Raw genomic sequence first — 17,774 nt, 5'->3', positions numbered from 1 at the left:
AAAGGCCTGGTATGGGCACACATTTCCATCCAGAAAGTCACTTTGGTATAAGCAGGATAAACAGATCTATCAAGTGCCTACCCCTAATTAGAGTGGGAGTGAGAAAGAGGAAGTGCAATTAGGAGGCTATTGCAATTATTTGGGAGAAAGATAATGAGTCTTGAACTAAATCAGTGGTTCTAGATAGATAAAGAGAGACAGATTTGAAGCTATGTAAGAATAATTGAAATGATTTTGTAAAGAAATGGGAATTGTAAGGAGGAATCAAAATTTCTAGCTTAAGCCATGCTGTTCACTGAAAGCAGACAAGGAAGAAGAGCAGGTTTGGGGGAAATGATCATTTCCTTTCTGTCTAGTTTATCATGGAAAGTTTTAAGGAGTTCTTAGATGATATGTATAAAGGGTCAGAACAATTGGCTATACAGGTCAGGAACTCAGCAAAGAATCTGGGTGAGATTAAGATTTGGAAATCAACAAAATCAGGCTCAGGGGATTAGCAGAAGAAATCGAAGATAAGCACTTGTAATAGAGTTAAAGCCTAGCTGTACAAGTTAACTGGTTCTAACAAACACAATTCTATACAAATAAGAAACATTTAAAAATACTTACTTGAACTTTGACTTCCTGATGACTCAGAAGGGGCACAAGAAATGGCACAACCCCTGAATCGATAACCATCTGTATCTGCTCATTACCTCCATCTGTCAAGTATGACAGAGCCCAAACAGTGTCTACAAGAATCTACAGGAAACACAAAAGAAAAAGCAGTTTACATATTTGTTTGAATGCTTTAAATGTATAAGACACCTCGGTAGCAGTGACAGAAAAAGTTATCAAATTTCACGTTTTAGCTTAGTGGCAAAAATATCTGCCTAACTGATTAATCTATTAAGTAGCAAGTACTTTCTCTTTCTCTCAATGCCTACCTCTGAGTGAGACACATAAGTCCGGGAAAACTTCCATCCCAGCTTCTAAATTTATGTATCAGATAGATGAATTTTAAAACAGGCAGAAAGTAATCCTCCCTGCCCTCACAAATTAGCTACCCGACAATCACACAGAAAAACACTATATATAAGAATGAGGCCAATACACCACGCTGTTTCAAGTTCAGAAGGGAACAGAAAGGTCATCTATCTACTGATTTTCCAACATTAGCAATACAATTTTTCAGACTACTAAAGTAAACTAATAAAAGAAATGGCTTGGCACTTTAACTTCATCTGGGGAAAAAATTGTTTGAAAATCTCCTGAAATGTGTCCCCAGCTGAAAAGCCTGGAGTATAAGCCATGCCCTATCCCCATCCTAACTTTGCAAATACATAAAAGAAAATAGGCTCAGAGATCTGGTGATTCATTCAAGTCAAAGATCTTGTATGTGGCTTTGCTTGGTGTTGTCACAAAGGAATATAAGCACTGGTTGTAGCTTATGTAAAAATCATGATGTTTCCTATTAGGCCACATCTTTTTGCCCTAAAAAAAAAATAGCAGGCACGTGAATTCACATACCCTTTAAAAAGGCAAATAAATGAATAAGAATAAAATAAAACAGGGCCAGGTGCAGTGGCTCACGCCTATAATCCTAGCACTTTGGGAGGCTGAGGCAGGAGGATCACCTGAGGTCAGGAGTTCCAGACCAGCCTGACCAACAGGAAAAACCCTGTCTCTACTAAAAATACAAAAAACATTAGCTGGGCGTGGTGGCGCATGCCTGTAATCCCAGCTACTCAGGAGGCTGAAGCAAGAAAATCACTTGAACCCAGGAGGCAGAGGTTGCAGTGAGCTGAGATCCCACCATTGCACTCTAGCCTAGGCAACAAGAGCGAAACTCTGTCTCAAAAAAATAAAATAAAACTACACATATAACCCACACCCCTTTAGCATTACTAAGAGTCAGAGAATACTAAGAATTTTCATTATCTGTAGGAGGAGAAAAAATTAAATTCTAGCTTTTGTCTGGATATCTTGAGGCAAGATTCTGTATAAGAGAGACCAGAGAAGGAGAGAGGGCAGTCCACTTATATGGCCTGCAAAGCCTGAAATATTCTCTGAACCTTTACAGAAAATTTTGCTGATCCCTTAACTAGAGCATAGCCTCATTCAACAGATGACTAGGGAAGCTTCGGAAACAGGACTGATAAATGAGCATTTAATACATTTAATTGTACATCAAGGACAAACACAGCAATAGAAAGAACAAAGTTCTGACACACGCTGCAAAATGGATGAACCCTGAAAACATGCTAGATGAAATAAGCCATACATAAATATGTATTACATACTAATAAGTACATATCACATGATTAATAATAAACTTGTCTATCAAGCTTGAAATCCAAAAAAGTAATTTTATATGATCCTTTAATTTAGGTACTTCATCTTTGGGTCCAATCTAATTTTGCTGGGAAACTACCAAATCTTCAAAGATCAGATAGATTTGATTCTATATAAATCATTCCAGAGTACAGAAAATGAAGGAAGCATAACATTAACACCTAAACTTTAATAAAACAATAAAAGTATAAATTAATACCTAACAAATTATGATTATCATGCCATTATTTATACTATAATTAAAATTAATATTAATATTCATAATTAATGTAAATTATTGCCTAAAAGAACAAAAGCTAAACTGCAAACCAGTATCACTTATGTGAATGCGAATGTAAAAATCTGAAATATTGTTAAACAGAATCACTTACTATAATGAGAAACTAATATATAATGATCAAGAGATTATTCAAAGAATGGAAGGATAATTCAATTTTAAAAACATCATTAATATAAGTTTTATTAATAATTTTAAGGAGAAAAATAATAGAATTTTCTCCATATCACCCTGAAAAATTCATCACATCATTTTTTCAGTGTTCTTGATTAAAAAAATAAAAGGAATTTATAGATATTTCTCTAAATAAAATATCTCTAGATCAGACAAAATGTAGATACAATTTTAAAAAGATAGATGAATATGATTATAAACAAAAAGTTCACCTGGCAAAACATCACAGTCAAAGTCAAAAGACAAACTAGGGAAGTATTTAAAATATGGAAGAGCTAATATACTTAACATATAAATAACTCTTGCTGGGTGCAGTGGCTTACACCTGTAATCCCAGTACTTTGGGAGGCCGAGGCAGGCGGATCACCTGAGGTCAGGAGTTCGAGACCAACATGGCCAACATGGTGAAACCCCCTCTCTACTAAAAATACAAAAATTAGCCAGGCGTGGTGGCAGGCACCTGTAATCCCAGCTATTCAGGAGGCTGAGACATGAGAATAGCTTGAACCCTGGAGGTGGAGGTTGCAGTAAGCTGATATTGTGTCACTGCACTCCAGCCTGGGGGACAGAGCAAGACTCGATCTCAAAAAAAACAAACAAACAAAACAAAACCAAAAAAACAACAACTCTTAAAACCTAAGAAAAAGACTAAAAATTCTATAGAAAAACAGTTAAATATGACCAGTCTGTTCACAAAGATACAAATTAAAATGGCCCTTAAACAAATGAAATAATGTTAAACTTGATTCATAAAAAGTAAAATGCAAATTAAAAGATACTATTTCTCACCTATCAGAAGAGCAAAATTTTAAATGTGACAACACACTCTATTGGCAAGGATACTGAAAAAGTCACTTTCATTTTTGAATTGCATACAGTAAGCTATGCATCACTGCATATGTAACAGATAAAGAATTCAAAAAATGCCATTTAAAACTGTCAAAACAGTAAAAAAGAAAAGATGTAAGAATAAAGGTAACGACTAGAATAAGAATACAAACCTTCCTAAATACCAAGGCAAAATGGCACAATCCTTAAGCAGGGAATTTGGCAGTATGCAACAAAATTACAAATACATTCACTCTTTGACCCAGCAATCCTGCTTCGAAGAATACACCCTGAAGATATACCTCCAATAATATGAAAACACATAATGGTCATTGGTATAATACTTTTACATTTGCAAAATTCAGAAAATAGCCTAAATGCCTAACCTTAATAGTGTGTTTATGTCCACAAAACAGAATCCTGTGCAAAATGACATGATTCCCTAAGATGTTTCTCCATTACATGGTCCCTACTATTAGTAGGAAGTCATTTTTTTTCTAAGATAATAATGAAATTGTAGACTGAGATTAATTAATAGTTTTCAGTGGGGTCTCCATGAAAATATCTCAAAGGCTGGGAGAAAGTAAGCTACCGCTGGGTCTTAGGCACCCTGAAACTGCAAGACATTTGCAGTCTTTAATTTTTTATTTTTAGAGATGGGGTCTCAGTGTGTTGCCTAGGCTGGACTTGAACTCCTGGGCTCAAGTGATTTTCTTGCCTCAGCCTTCTGAGCAGCTGGGACTACAGATACTGACTGGCTTAATTTTGTTTTTAAATATATTGGGCCTTAATAGAAATTTTCACTTAAAAAAAAAAAAAACGCTTTAAAATTTGAAATCCACAGCACAGGATTATTGGGCCATTCCAGCTTCTTTTAAATTTGCTTTCCTTATCTCCATCATCAGGCTAACACTGCTCAGTCTTTGATGCTTGTAATTTTACCTGTTGCTGTCTTTTCCCACCTGAGCTGCTTCTGCTATTTTATACTTTCTTCTGCTACTATTCTTTTTTCTGTGTTTTCCCTATTTCTTGATTTCTATGCTAAAGTTCCTGGCTTTTATGACCACTAATAGTCAATAATAGTCAATGACTAATAGTCAATGAGAATACTCTTTTCCTTCTAGTTAATAATCTGATTAAAATCATGTGCCAACAAGGTCTTCAGTAATCAGGGTCTACTTTGTGTCTGCTTTTCACTGCTAGAAAGCTTTAGGACTTGTAACCTCAGCAATATTTCACACTTGAAGACTGCTAGAAAACTGCTTTCTAGACACATGCACACACGTATGCTCTAGATTGACAACTCTATAGGGTCCTTTTTTGGGGGGGGGAGATGGAGTCTTGCTCTGTCGCACAGGCCAGAGTGCAGTGGCACAAACTTGGCTCACTGCAACTTCTGCCTCCCAAGTTCAAGGGATTCTCCTGCCACAGCCTCTGAGTAGCTGGGAGTACAGGTGTACACTGTCACGCCTGCTTAATTTTTGTATTTTAGTAGAGACGAGGTTTCAGCGAGTTGCCCAGGCTGGTCTGGAACTCCTGAGCTCAGGTAATCTGCCCGCCTTGGCCTCCCAAAGTGCTGGGATTACTGGCGTGAGCCACCATGCCTAGCCTATAGGGTCAATATTTTAAACTAGCAATCTTGAAAACTTGTGTTATGTGAGCCAAAGGAAAATCTCTAGCAAACAAAAGTCTTAAAATAAGTATATGGGCAGCTATACAAGCTTTGGTGATTATTGTCACCTCCAGTAAATATGCTAACAAATTATGTCCTGTTAGGCAACATTACTGAAAACTACTACTAAGTATAGTACTTCATAGAAGAGTAGATGTCTACAGAAAGTCCATGGAGTGTTAACTTCACACAGACTTCAAAGAGATAATTAGAGGTGAACTAAGTTACAATTAAATACTTACACTTAGTCCTGTTATTCAGTAAAGGGTAACTTGGTGGGCACTGGGTGCTCAAATCCTGCACATTACAAGGAACTGCCAGATAATGTGTGAACCCTCAGAATATCCTGCCTGATAAAAATACCTGTGTATACCTGACACCTTGGCAGCACCCAGCATAATTTAAAATGGCAAACACCTCTTTTTGTTTTCCTGTGCCCTGGGCCATGCTGTATCAATTTGACCCCTGAGAAGACCATCTAAGGTCAGTCACATGAGCAGTCCATGCTATGTGACTGATGCTCTACAAAACCTGTGCAAAGTTCATGAGCTCACCTGGTTGACAATACTCTATATATGTTGTTACACGTTACTGCTGGGAGAATTAAGTGCTGTCCATACAACTCCACTGGGAGAGGACAACTAGAAGCTTGCACTTGGTTTCTCCTGAACTCCACCCTATCTGTCTCTAGTCTTTGTTGATTTTAACCTGTATCCTTTTGCTGTAATGACATGAATACAACAGCTTTTCTGAATTCTGTGAGACTTAGCAAATAATCAAACCCAAACGTGGTCTTAGGGACTCTTGTCACCATCTGCTACCAACGATCATGTGTCAGCACATAATCAATCTGCTACAACAGATTAATTTCATTTGTACTACCAGTAAAATAAGCTAGATTTATATCAGCTTGATAATCAAAATTGTCTACGCAATGCAAGTCTTTGATGAACAACTTCAGAAAGGGCCAGAAAACCAAATGCTACAGAATGACTGCAACTACAAATTATCTTTAAGCAGCACAACAACTAGAAAACCATGAACACAAACTGACCTAATCAGCCCAGATTTCTCCTCTAGTCCTCTGGGTTAATATTTACTTTTGCTTCTAATGTCACACAGGCATATTAAAGTCCAAAACCCATCTAACTGTCTCCAGAATTATTCTCCAACATGCCAATCCAGCTTTCTCACTAGTCATCAGCTCATACATTCTTTTTTTTTTGGACAGAGTCTTGCTCTGTTGCCAGGCTGGAGTGCAGCGGCGCAATCTCGGCTCGCTGCAACCTCCGCCTCCTGGGTTCAAGCAATTCTTTCACCTCAGCCTCCCAAGTAGCTGGGACCACAGGTATGTGCCACCACGTCCGGCTAATTTTTGTATTTTTAGTAGAGACAGGGTTTCACCATGTTGGCCAGGATGGTCTCTATCTCTTGACCTCATGATCTGCCCACCTCGGCCTCCCAAAGTGCTGGGATTACAGGCGTGAGCCACGGCGCCCAGCCAGCTCATACGTTCTTAACTCATTCCTGTTGCTTTATATCTCTCCCTGCTGCTATTCTTATTTTCTGCTGTCTCCTACTCTAAAACACAAGTTAGAAAGCTAGGTATTATCCTTGACTCTTTTCTATCACCACCCACAGCAAACTCAGCAAATTTATCATCTAAGCATTTCTCAAGTCTCCCCTTGCCTTTTCATTCCTTATGCTTCAGCTCTAGTATTGGTCCTAATTTTCTCTTATCCGTACCACAAAACCACCACCAATCTGCCTTCCCAACTCCAGTCTCCCATAAAATCTACACTTGATCCAATTAGTTTGTACTATCAATCCAAAATAAAAATTTGACCATTTATTCTTTGGCTCCTTATCTGCTACATAAAAAGGATATGTAAGTCTTAATGTGGTATACTCTATTAAATCTCTGCCTTATTTTTTCCCTGCCCTTTGTTCTAGTTCATGCTTCTATTATACTACTTTTCTTTTCTTTCATTTATTTTTTTGACACATCCTTTTGCTCTGTTGCACAGGCTGGAGTACAATGGCGTGATCTCGGCTCACTGCAACCTTTACCTCCCCAACTCAAGTGACTCTCCTGCCTCAGCCTTCTGAGTATCTGGGATTACAGGCATGCATCATGATGCCCAGCTAATTTTTCTATTTTTAGTAGAGTCGGGGTTTTGCTATATTGGCCAGGCTGGTCTAGAACTCCAGACCTCAAGTGATCTGCCCACCTCAGCCTTCCAAAGTGCTAGGATTACAGGTGTAAGCCACCGTGCCCAGACATCATCACACTACTTTTAAAAACTCCTTTGTTGGTTCTTCTTCCCTTGCTGCCATTGCTCAAATGCTGCGAATTCCTCAGAGTTACATTTTTAGCCCTTCTTCTGAAATACAGCCTCCCCTAGGCAATCTCATTCAATGCCCATGTTTTCATCAATCCCTTAAATACTGACAAATCCAAAATCTGTATTGTCTTTTGCTTTTGGAAAATATGGCCACTGAAGAACAACAAATTCCAAGTTCTACTCACTTTATTTCCTAACACTCTAAGTTTTTTCTCCCTTAACCATTCCTATTATTGCAATTTAATAATAGTTCATGCCTTCATTAACTTCCTTAAACCTATTATGATAGCAAAATACACCTACCTACATTCAAACATTCCCCAATCCAGGCTTTCCATACCTTTTCTGCGTTGTCTGTTACAGGTAATTTTATCTGTATATAACAGAAATACCATTTCTCAATTTAAAAAGTCTGCAATGACTTTGCACTCATTACAAGATAAACCTAAAACTCTTTAATACAGAATCAAAAACTCATACAAAAAATTAGCCAGGCATGGTGGCGTGCACTGTAATCCCAGCTACTAGAGAGGCTGAGGCAGGAGAATCCCTTGAACCCAGTAGGCGGAAGTTGCAGTGAGCCTAGATCATGCCACTGCACTCCAGCCAGGGTGACAGAGCAAGACTCCATCTCAAAAACAAAACAAAACAAACAAAAAAACAAAGGAAAATGGGAAAAAGAAAGACTGAAAATTAACTCCTTAGCAAATGTTTAGATTATCATCTACCTGTATTCTCCTAAATCTCCATGTATTCTTGAGTCCTTAATATCTTCACCATGTTCTTGAAATGACTTTCTCTCAACCTGTCAAAATCCTACTTATCTTAGTTGTAAGACATGAGACAAATTACTTAAGTACCTCTACTTCTTTTACAATATTTATAGATGATGGAGATAATGAAAGTACCATCTCACAAGACTTTTGTAAGAATTAAATGGGTTAATATATTAAAAGTGCTTACAACAATGTGTGGCACATTTTAAACTCAATAAATACTAACTATGAACACTATAATCTCTGACTCCATCCCCACTTCCTTCTCCTTATAGTGCTCATCTCAAATGTTACTTCCTCAATGAAGCTTTTTGCTTTGCCAGACAAAATTATCTGTGCTTCCATGATATAGCACACTTTGATCATTCCTCTACTGTATTTTTGTTTTCTTGTTGGCTTTCATACCATGTTTCATGTTTATGTGCTCATGGTATGATTTTTTTCTTCACTGTGAGTTTGTGGATCATACTGAATATGTGATCATGGTATGAAAAAGTATAGGCCTTGGACCTGGCTTCAATTCTTAGGTATGGCTCTCATTCATTGTATGATCTTAAAAGGTTATTCAACTTTACTGGATTTCAATCTCCGTATTGTAAAACAGGAGAATAAAACTTATCTTACAAGGGTACTGGGGTAAGGTACAAAGAGACTACAGAAAGAGATCCAGTACTGCAATTTCTTGACATAAGTTCATTCATTTTACTCTTTTTACATTTTTAATGTTAAGGTCTTAGAGGGCACGGTCTCTTTATGTGTTATCGTTGAGTGTACAATTCATGGCACAATTCTGGCTTTAAGTGGAACAATTTGTGAGTGTTTGCTAAACTTGGCTAATATACCTGTAACTATAGTACACTGCCATTTAATAGCCCGGCTTTCACATAAACACAACCAATAGATGATGAAAGCTTTTATTTGCCTATAATTAATTCTATAATGTTCTGGGGAAAAGTCCTGAGGCAAACAACAGATATTCTGCTTATTCCTCTCTTAATCTTTGCTGTCAGAAACCTTACAACTAAACTTTTGTATAATTTTACTTTTTCCTTTACAGATATTATATGTCTTTTGTTAAGTCACTTTATATCCATGTTGAAAATAAGACAGCATATAAATAAACACATTTTACTTCATTTTAATGACATTTTAGGCTGTGTCAAACAAAAAAATGACTTTACTTTTAAAAGATTCCATCCTAAGAGCTTAAAATCTGCAAATGAGCTAAAATAATGTGATTCTTTTTTTTTTTTTTTGAGACAGAGTTTCGCTCTTGCTGCCCAGGCTAGAGTGCAATGGCAAGATTTCAGCTCACCGAAACCTCCACCTCCCAGGTTCAAGCAATTCTCCTGCCTCAGCCTCCTGAATAGCTGGGATTATAGGCATGAACCACCACGCCTGCCTAATTTTGTATTTTTAGTAGAGACAAGGTTTCTCCATGTTGCTCAGGCTGGTCTCAAACTCCCAATCTCAGGTGATCTGCCCACCTTGGCCTCCCAACGTGCTGGGATTATAGGTGTGAGCCACTGCACCCAACCATGATTCAATTTTTATATGCAAACTACATTACCTTGTGAGAAATGTAAGCAAAAATGTATTTTCTTTGTCCCAATGATAAATTACACACAATTCACAATTCTGCCACACATATACACATATGTATGTACATGTTACATGTATGTAAACAAAGATAAGATTACAAAAACACAAATATACAACAAATCAGAAAGAGATGTTAGTTAGAATAACAGACACTGGATCAACACTAGTCACTGAAATTTATCTACTGTTTTTACTCCATGGAAAAGTAACAATTTACCTTATCACAATATTTAGGAGAATTTTCAGATTGCCTAGATAGTATCAAACTTGCTAGAATGTATACAGTAAATGCTTCACTAAATCTAAATATAATGAAAAAATTACCTAAAAATGCCTTGCATTTAAAACTATATATTCTTCAATACTATACTCAAAAAGGTTGTAGCATGAAAAGGCAACATGGTTTTGTGACAAGTACCCAAGACCTGTTGTGAGAAGACTTCAGTTTGAATATTGACTCTGACACTTATTAGCTCTTCTACTTAAGACATTTAACCACTCTAAGGCTCTGTTTCTTCTTATTCTATAAAAGCGGGCGGCAGAGGTGGGGGAGGTAATATCTAGCTTACCTATTGTAAGAACCAATGAAATTAAAAAAAAAAAAAAGTAAGGTGCTTCATAAAGTTATACTGCTTTACAAATATTAATGCTTAAAAACACTACTTAATAATGATACAAATAAACTACGTATGTAGTAATTTCTCAAAAGGGAGTATTTTTTGCTGGCTGGCTGTTACAGCTTACAGATTGAAACTATGAACCTAATTTAAACTTAATCCTACTTCTGAAAACTATATATACATTGTAGAAACTTGGTAAGTTGATAAAATGTACATGAACACTTATACAAAAACCCTTTCAGTCCCAACAAGAGCAAAATCCCCATCTAAGCTGCTTCTTTACTTACGTTTATATCCGTATGGTATATGAGGACACATAAAGCTGGCAAAATCTGGGGAAGTAAGATAAACAATAATTAACACTAGAGTTAATGAATATGTCTGTAAAACTAAAAAGCTTTGACATAAAAAGCAGTAAATATGGTTTGTAGGGTGAGAAAGACAATGTTAAATTTATTTGAATACCTATTAGGAAAATGAAAATCTGATAAATTCAATCTAAAAAACTAAAAACATATTTCAAATGTTAAACTAAAATATATTCAATTAACAAGCTAAAACATCCAAATAAATCTGACAGAAGTTAATGCACCTTAAAAGAAAAACGTTTGTTTTTAATAACCTTCTTTATGACATAAAATGTCAAGTGGAAAAAACGGAGATCAAGTATACAGTTATAGCTATTTAAGAAAAAGCTACGCACACTTAAAACTGCCATAATTGTCTCACTTACCTGCTTAAAGTAAAAACACGATTTTACTTAATAAAACTACTTAAGTTAAAGTTTTCAACTTAAGCTTTAGTCAAGAAAATTCTAACCATTACAAAGTACAAACTTTGCTTCTTGAATTCAGGCCCCAGATCTGATTTTAAAATCCCGGAGGAAGGGAGTGGGGGGGTAGTAGGAAATCACACTAAATACCTTTGCATAGCGACAAAAAGTAGCAGGTGCTGAAGATGTCCCTTATAAAGAAAGACAGTTGGTCGAGTGTGGTGGTGTGCTGGCTCACGCTTGTAATCCCACCAATTTGGAAGGCTGAGGTGGGTGGACTGCTTGAGGTAGTTCAAGACCAGTCTGGCCAACATGATGAAACCCCATCTCTACTAAAAATACAAAAATTAGCTTGGCATGGTGGTGTGCACCTGTAATCCCAGCTAATTGGGAGGATGAGACATGAGAATCGCTTGAACCCGGGGGGCAGGGGTTGCAGTGGGTGAAGATTTTGCCACTGCACTCCAGCCTGGGCAGCAGAGTGAGACTTTGCGTCAGCAAAAAAAAAAAAAAAAAGATAGAGATAACACCGCCAACAGTGAATAAAGGTTACGTAGGATCCCAGCACTTTGGGAGGCTGAGGTGAGTGGATCACTTGAGGTCAGGAGTTCAAGACCAGTTTGGCCAACATACTAAAACCCTGTCTCTACTAAAAGTATAAAAACTAGCTGAGTGTGGTGGCACTGGCCTGTAATCCCAGCTGCTTGGGAGGTTGAGGCATGAGAATCATCTGAACCTGGGAGGTAGAGGTTGCAGCAAGCTGACACCATGCCACTGCACTCCAGCCTGGGCAACAGAGCAAAACTGTCTCAAAAAAAGGAAAAAAAAAAAACAAAAAAAGAAAAGAAAAGAAATCATCTGGACTTAAAGCAAACTCATTCAAGAACATCTGCATATAAATATACTAGTTTTACCTGTAGCAACCACCTTTTATAGCTTTAAACCAACAATGCAATATAGTAATAAAATTTTGAGATTGTCTTCCTTTTATATTTTTCTCTTTGAATTTTTTGTTTTCTTTTTATGAAGATAATCAATAAAAAAATAAGCATTAGGATGAACTGACATTCTTTCAACTTTTATTTCATACGAGTCAGTAATTAAATATGGTACATTACTTTAAAAATCTCACACCTGCAATGAAATTGGTAAAGGTGTTATTTTGTCCCCTGTACATGATTTCCTGAAGTATAAACATAGGGAAAATATACCATCTGGCCTTTACAATTCTTCATTTACCTCCTGAACTGTCTCCATAGGCGGTGGGGGATCCTTATTCCTGCAGAGATTGACAATGACCCATGTGACGTTCCGAAGGAAGGTGATGGGAATGGAGGGATTGATGAAGGACAGAAGAGGTTTGACAACTCCCAGTGATATGACATAATCTCTACATTGAGGACCATCACCTACAGAAATGAAAATTGTATTTAAAAAAAAATTACATTCAGGATGAGAAAGTCTGAAATGTATGCAATGGCTCATGTGGGAACACTGACGTTCTATGTTTCCTCACCATTAGGCAAAGGCATCAAGTGTTATTTCTCCAGATTTTGATTTGGGGAACATAAATTTAACCTACCAATGCTAACAGCAAATTGTATATCCTTTTCAAAGAGTATCATCTTAAGTTAGTATTTATGAGGCAAGAAGATAGTCAACCCACATTAAATTCAGAGGAAACATAGTATGTAATGGCTATGCCAATGTAGGAGAAAAGTTAATTTAGATTCTTAACTAGAGTCCTTTCAAACCTAATTGCCACTTACCTATAATGTTTCCCAAAGCCCACACTGCTTGTTCACAAACATTCTGATGTGGTGAATGAAGAAGTCTCAGAAAAAGAGGTACTGCATCTGTAATAAAGGAAAACTAATATTTATACTAGTAACATGTATAGAGTTCACAGATTTCAGCTCAAAGAAACTGATAAAATACAGAGCCTGGTATATTATAGCTGCCCAATTATAGCTGGCTAGAACAACAAATGTAGCAAATACCTTTACCCTAAAAAGAATCAATTTCAGTATTTTCCCCTAGTAATATTTAAGTAAGATACCAATTGGCAGTATCTAAAGGTTGCTATTATGTCATTAGCTAAAAGAAAGCAGCAGCATGAAATCCTTCCTATAATCCATTGAAAAAAAAAAAAAAAAAAAGAGTTCCTATCCCAAACATGAAACCTTAAAATGTAATGCTTTAATCTATGTAATCTCAATTCCTGATATGGGATTAACCAAAGAACTGATTAATCTCATATCAGGTCTATCTTATATTTTAAAGTGATTTATTATAATCTTTACTCTTCACATTTAAACATTTATACTCATTGCCAGCATAAGCTAGATATCACTTTTAAAAAATTTTAATCAGCTGTGTACTACCTCTAGTATTTTTTTTTGCTGTATCTGTGTATTATCTGTATTATTTACTTGACATTTGTATTAAAATTTATTCACTTTTAACAGCTTTATTGAGATATAATAACATTTACATTTAAGTGTATAATTCAATGATCTTTCATATTTATACAGAGTTGCGAGGATATCACCACAATCTAATTTTATAACATTTCCATTACTACAAAAGAAATCCCATACTCATGGCAGTCATTCCACATTTGTTCCTCTGCCACACATCCCCCAAGTCGCAAGCAATCATTAAACATTTGCTTTCTGTCTTTATAATTTGCCTATTCTGGATATTTCATACAAATGAAATCATACTGTTCGTGTTTTATGGGGGAATCTGGCTTCTTTCACTTAACATAATGTTTTCGAGGTTCATTCATGTTGTAACAGGTATCAGTACTTCTTTTTTATTGCTGAATTGTATCCCATTGTATACCACATTCACTTTATCATTCGTTGGTTAATGAACATTTTGGTTACTTATGAATAACACTGTTGTGAATATTTGTGTACAAGTCTTTGTGTGGCTATGTTTTCCTATCTCTTGGTTTCACCTAGGAGTAGAACTGCTGGGTCATATGATAACTCTTTAATCTTTTGAGAAACTGTTTTCCAAAGAGGCTATACCATTTTACATTTCCACCAGCAATATATAAGGGTTTCAACTGACTCACCTTTTTAACTAAATTTCTTTGTCACTTCTGGATATCACTTACAAACAAAAGGTAATCAACAAATAAACAATGAAAATAAAACATTCTTATTATACTTCCTAGTTTCTACTGAAAGCCCCAGTCTAAAACCTGTTTCCCATTTTTTTTAAACAACTAGCACCTAACTGGAAACATTCTCCCTGACATTTCTTATTGACACGTGAAAAAGAATGGAAAGAGAATATTTTTTCTTTGTTTGTTTTTTGAGATGGAGTCTCACACTGTCGCCTGGGCTGGAGTGCAGTGGTGTGATCTGGGCTCACTGCAACTTCTGCCTCCCGGGTTCAAGCGATTCTCCTGCCTTAGCCTCCAGAGTAGCTGGAATTACAGGTGCGTGCCATCAAGCCCAGCTAATATTTGTGTGTTTTTAGTAGAGACGGGGTTTCACCATGTTGGCCAGGCTGGTCTCAAACTCCTGACCCTGTGATTTGCCTGCCTTGGCCTCCCAAAGTATGGGGGTTACAGGTGTGAGCCATCGTGCCTGGCCTTTGTTTTTGAGACGTGGTCTCACTCTGTCACCCAGGCTAGAATGCAATGCACAATCTCAGCTCCCTGCAACCTTTGCCTCCTAGGCTCAAGCGATCCTCTCACTTCTGTCTCCCGAGTAGCTGAGACTACAGGCAAGCGCCACCGTGCAAAGCTCATTTTTAAATATTTTGTAGGGATGTGGTTTTGCCATGTCACCCAGGCTGGTCTTGAACTCCTCCTGGATTTAAGTAATCTGCTTGTCTTAGCCTTCCAAATACTGAGATTACAGGTGTGAGACACTCGTGGCCTGGCGAGAATAGTATTCTTAATACATAATTCAATGTAACTTACTGCCATATCACATACTACTTAAATTACCTTGATTACCACCTAAAGTTAGCTAAGTATCCCACACTATAAGAAACAATGTACATGATAATATCACGCAGTTTTCTATAAAGCTTGTGTCAGTTTCATTCAACAATAATTATTAGCCTATCTTAAGGAAAGTAAAATTTTAAATATGTCATAAGCTAAAAGGCAGAAACCATTCAGCATTTTGAAGATACTAGAAACAGAAATTTAAAATCCTGTTATCAGAGCATGATGTCTACTACAAAAGATAAAACTCTACTCTCGTTTTAGTAACCATAATTAAAAATTTTTAATGATAAATTAATGATGGCTATAAAAAGATATCTATCATCAAAAGTAACTTATAAAAGTCATTTTCAAAATGTTACAAGATAAAATTTAGTCTTCATTACAAAACTACTTCCTTGCCATCATTAAAAAATAAAAGTTCAGACAATAAGGAATTTAATTTACTTACTAGACTGCACAACAGCTTGAGTCTGTGCAGAAGTTCCTGATGCTATGTTAGTTAATGCCCAAGCAGCTTCAAACTGTAATGAAGGACTGTTAAAAAAAAAAAAAAAAAAGACATCTTTTTAGACATGTAACTATCACTGAAATTTATGAATCTTAAGACTGATATGGTATGGCTACCCTTTGCCTTGTCCTTGAATTTCACCTTTTTATAATCCAATTGCCTGTAGCCATCTCTATTTTTTTTTTTTTTTTTTTTGAGATAGAGTCTTCTCTCTGTCACCCAGGCTGGAGTGCAGTGGCACTATCTTGGCGCCATCTTTCTGTCTCTGGGGTTCACGGGATTCTCGTCTCAGCCTTCCAAGTAGCTGGGATTACATATGCATACCACCACACCTAGCTAATTTTTGTATTTTTAGTAGAGATGGGGTTTCATCATGTTGTCCAGGCTGGTCCCAAACCCCTGACTTCAGGTGATCTGCCTGCCTTGGCCTCCCAAAGTGCTGGGATTACAGGCATGAGCCACCACACCCAGCAGCCATCTCCACTTAAAAAATCTCTTTGGCTCCCAAAGCCAGTCACTACGAACCTGCTTCTTTATGTCCACTGGTATCGCAACATTTAGCCAGTCATTATTTCCCTTGACTTGAACTTCCTCTCCACAGACACATCTAATCAATATATCATGTCGATTTTACATCTTAAACATTTCTTACATTTATAGACTCACCCCTAATATCAAGTGCTAGCTGGGGCCTTTATCATCTCACTTGAACTACTATCACATCCTCTAGGCTGGTCTTAAAGCTAGAACCCCTTCTGTCTCCATTACACCATCTGCTTTATATATTGGATATATTATAAGGCTGCATAATTTTGTTGAAAAAAACAGGATCATTATATTTTGGAATAGTGATGGAAGACCTCACAAAGAAAGTGCCAACCGAACTAGCTTTTCAAAGATGGATTTAAAAAGAAAGGCATTGACAGTTGGAAATAAAAAAGGTATCATGCATGGAAGGATAATGATGTGCAGGAACAACAAGGATTAGATCAAGAGAGCTGAAGTTAAGAAGCAAACAAATAACAGGGTATGTGTGTGTTTTAGGATGAGAGTGAAAAGTGTATTCTACAGATATGCTAAGGATAGGGGGCACTGAAAAGGGGAGTAAAGAAAATAATGTTGGAATCAATGGTATGCAGAATGGCTAAAAAAGGTTAAAGGCTGATGTAGGAGAGAACTGTTAAAAGACACATTGGTGCTTATACCTGTAGTCCCAGCACTTTGGGAAGTCCAAGGCGGGCGAATCACTTAAGCCCAGGAGTTCGAAACCAGCCTGGGCAACATGGTGAGACCCCATCTTTGCAAAAAATTAAAAATCAGCCAGACGTGGTGGTGCACACCTGTAGTCCCAGCTACCTGGGAGGCTAGGCAGGGTGAGGAGGCGGGGATTGCTTAAGCCTAGGAGTTTGTGGCTACAATGAGCTGTGATTGTGTCACTGCACTCCAGCCTGGGTAACAAAGTAAAACCCTGTCTCAAGGGAAAAAAAAAAAAAAAAAAAAAGGATAGCCAGAAGAGTATAAATTCCCTTAAGTGGAATACCAACATTGGGGGGCAGTTTAAACAGCAAAAGTTAGGATTAGACAAAGGTTAGGGAGTTTGAAGAATAGTCTATAAACAGGGAGGAGAGCAGGCAAGGTTGTTAGTATCAAAATGTTAAAGAAGGCCAGGCACCATGGCTCACAACTGTAATCCCAGCACTTTGGGAGGCAGAGGCAGGTAGATCACCTGAGGTCAGGAGTTCGACATCAGCCTGGCCAATATGGCAAAACCCCATCTCTACTAAAAATACAAAAATTAGCCGGATATGAAGGTGCGTGCCTGTAATCCCAGATGCTCAGGAGGCTGAGGCAGGAGAATCGCTTGAATCTGGGAGAAGGTTGTGGTGAGCC

At 37.2% G+C, this 17,774-nt stretch overlaps 1 protein-coding gene across 2 annotated transcripts in view; it reads right to left on the bottom strand.

Annotated features, from left to right (window-relative positions):
• KPNA3 (karyopherin subunit alpha 3) overlaps positions 1-17,774 on the bottom strand; it is a 112,766-nt gene that overhangs the window by 10,633 nt on the left and 84,359 nt on the right. For both annotated transcript variants that reach the window (XM_017535887.2, XM_017535888.2), the window contains exons 7-11: positions 15,825-15,910; positions 13,170-13,256; positions 12,640-12,809; positions 10,916-10,960; positions 610-741 (exon numbers count right to left, since the gene is read on the bottom strand). In XM_017535887.2, coding sequence (XP_017391376.1) covers positions 610-741; positions 10,916-10,960; positions 12,640-12,809; positions 13,170-13,256; positions 15,825-15,910 — 520 coding nt within the window. The remainder of the gene's footprint in view (positions 1-609; positions 742-10,915; positions 10,961-12,639; positions 12,810-13,169; positions 13,257-15,824; positions 15,911-17,774) is intronic.

This window comes from Cebus imitator, unplaced genomic scaffold (genome assembly GCF_001604975.1).
Source record: "Cebus imitator isolate Cc_AM_T3 unplaced genomic scaffold, Cebus_imitator-1.0 Scaffold94, whole genome shotgun sequence".
Taxonomy (NCBI): Eukaryota; Metazoa; Chordata; class Mammalia; order Primates; family Cebidae; genus Cebus; species Cebus imitator.
This window is presented reverse-complemented; position numbering and strand designations above follow the sequence as displayed.